Below are 2,500 nucleotides of genomic sequence, written 5' to 3'. Positions count from 1 at the left end.
TAGGATCTGTCACTCAGAAACATGGTTTATCCCATCACTGTTATCATCTAGCTACTGGAGTGCCTCAGGGCTCAGTGCTGGGACCGCTTCTCTTCTCCATCTACATGTCATCACTAGGATCTGTCATTCAGAAACATGGTTTATCCCATCACTACTACACTGATGACACACAACTCTACAGGTGATGATACACAGGGCAACTTTTTGAGCAATGTTGCCGAGCGATTGTTGCTTTGGCACTTTCCCATTGAAAATGGGCAATACATTTCTATCTGGATAATTTATCTCATATTTATCTCATCTGGTTGCCTGTTGACGTTGCCCTAAAAGTTGCCCTGTGTATCATCACCTTTATACCTCTCAATCCAACCAGAGAATCCGACGATAGCCGCTCGCATCTTAGCCTGTCTGAGAGAATTCTTACTGGATGAAGGACCACCACCTTCAACGCAACTTTGTGAAGACAGAACTGCTTGTGTTCTCGGCCAACCCAACACTACATCACAACTTCTCCATTCAGCTGTAGAATCGTCATCCACAACTCCACCCAGGACAGCCAGGAACCCTTGAGTTGAGATTGATTATCAGTTGAACTCCACAGAACACATTGCTAGAACTCCCCAGTTCTGCGGATTTACTTTATACAGCATTAGGAGGATCAGGACCTTCTTATCGGAGCTACACATCTCCTTCTCCAAGCTCTTGTTCTATCCAGACTGGACTATTGTAATGCTCTCTCCTTCCAGCATCACTGTCAAACCTCTGCAACTGATCCAGATGCTGCAGCAAGAGTGTGTTTATCGAGCCGAAGAGACACACGTCACTCCTCTCCTCATAAACTTGCACTGGTTTCCAACAGCCGCTCACATCAAATTTGCTCTGCACTATACCTAAACTCACTACTCCAGACCGATGTGTCTCCAGAAGCTTGTGTTCTGCAGGTGAACAGCGTATTGTGGTGCATCATCCCAAAGTGACACAGAATTTTGGATAAAAGCGTCTGCTAATTGATTAAATGCAAATGTAATGTCATGTATAAATATGGCATGACCTCATTAGCTAAACTGTTTAGAGGTGGTTGATACGACCAAAATATTAATCCCAGATATGCATCATTTTTATCATGTGATTCTGAGAGTTAAGAGGTTAAATCGGCCTGAAACTCCACTGAAGTCTCACCAGTGAGGCGAGAATAGATCCTCCGATCCAGGAGCTGAACCTCCTCTCGATGGAGCTGTTACAGGCCATGAGCTTCAGTCTCACGCTCTGCAAACACAGACAGCATGAGTAGCCAAGTTTCCATCCACTTGTCAATCGAATTATCTGAAGTTCGGTAAAAAAAACTCATGCGAATAAAGCTGGTGAAAGTGTGTTTCCATCCAACGGCTTTAAAGCAAATAAAAACCTGTACGTAATGACGTCACGTGCTGTTTTGCGATCAAATTGGTATATCGAATTGATTTGAGACATTTTAAGGTGTTTCCATTCATTTTCGCACTGAATCGCACAACATTCAAGCAAACATTTGCAAACAAAGTTTTGCTAGACAAAATGGATCGCTTATCTACCAACAAATGATCAATATTGCACAAGTTGTAGGCTAATAGTGCTTATGTGCCAGCTGATAGCGACATATGTGAGGGATAATGTATAGCGAGGTGGTTGTTAGCCTGAAGGGGTTGTATTCGCTATAACAACCGCCTCGCTATACATTATCCCGCTTATTACATGGCTACCTACCAAATAAATCAATAATTTGAAACAAAATATTGATTTAAAAAGGAGTTTATTGATTTAAAAACGATTGTATTGCTTCCGCTAAACGCTCTGTTTTTCATGGCAACGGTGTGTTATACTTAGCAGCATCAAGAAATAACAGACCGCATTCTACATTAGAATTCAACCAAGCCATGTAATAACAAGCTATAATAAGAAAACAACGACGCTCTCAACACATGGCTATGATGACGCAGATGCACGTAAATGCCCGACGACAACGGAGGCGCCTGTGGTGTGGGACTTAACAGCGCTCCATCAGATCGTGGTTCAGAGACACCTCACGGACACCCTTTGGTTGAAGCATTTCTTTGCTTTGTCCACTTACATCTGTCTTTGACAGATTTGAAAAAGGCATTTTTCATTCGATATCACTTAATTCGGATAAAAATGTGTGGATGGAAACATAGCTAGTGTGTGTGAAGACCAGATCAGACTGAGACGTCTGAGATCAGGAACACACCGGAGGAGCTTTCTGAGACAGTTCTCGGTTGAGTCTCTCGGTGAAGCCCTGGAGGAGTGTGTTTCCCCCCGTCACCATCACGCTGCCGTACAGACCCTAAACACACACACACACACACACACACACACACACACACACACACACACACACACACACCTCAAACATCAGTGGTTCTGCTACTGTTGCACATGTAGTAACCAAAGCGTTAAAACAAAAATCCCTCAAACACTCACTCACTCACTCAGACTCACTCACTCACAC

General features: G+C 43.4%; 1 protein-coding gene across 1 annotated transcript in view; it reads right to left on the bottom strand.

Moving 5' to 3' along the window:
• actl6b (actin-like 6B) overlaps positions 1 to 2,500 on the bottom strand; it is a 23,247-nt gene that overhangs the window by 2,700 nt on the left and 18,047 nt on the right. Inside the window, exons 12-13 of the mRNA XM_056271863.1 lie at positions 2,240 to 2,335; positions 1,180 to 1,266 (exon numbers count right to left, since the gene is read on the bottom strand). Coding sequence (XP_056127838.1) covers positions 1,180 to 1,266; positions 2,240 to 2,335 — 183 coding nt within the window. The remainder of the gene's footprint in view (positions 1 to 1,179; positions 1,267 to 2,239; positions 2,336 to 2,500) is intronic.

Source organism: Rhinichthys klamathensis, unplaced genomic scaffold (genome assembly GCF_029890125.1).
Source record: "Rhinichthys klamathensis goyatoka isolate OS25496 unplaced genomic scaffold, OSU_Roscu_1.1 h1tg000326l_1, whole genome shotgun sequence".
Taxonomy (NCBI): Eukaryota; Metazoa; Chordata; class Actinopteri; order Cypriniformes; family Leuciscidae; genus Rhinichthys; species Rhinichthys klamathensis.
This window is presented reverse-complemented; position numbering and strand designations above follow the sequence as displayed.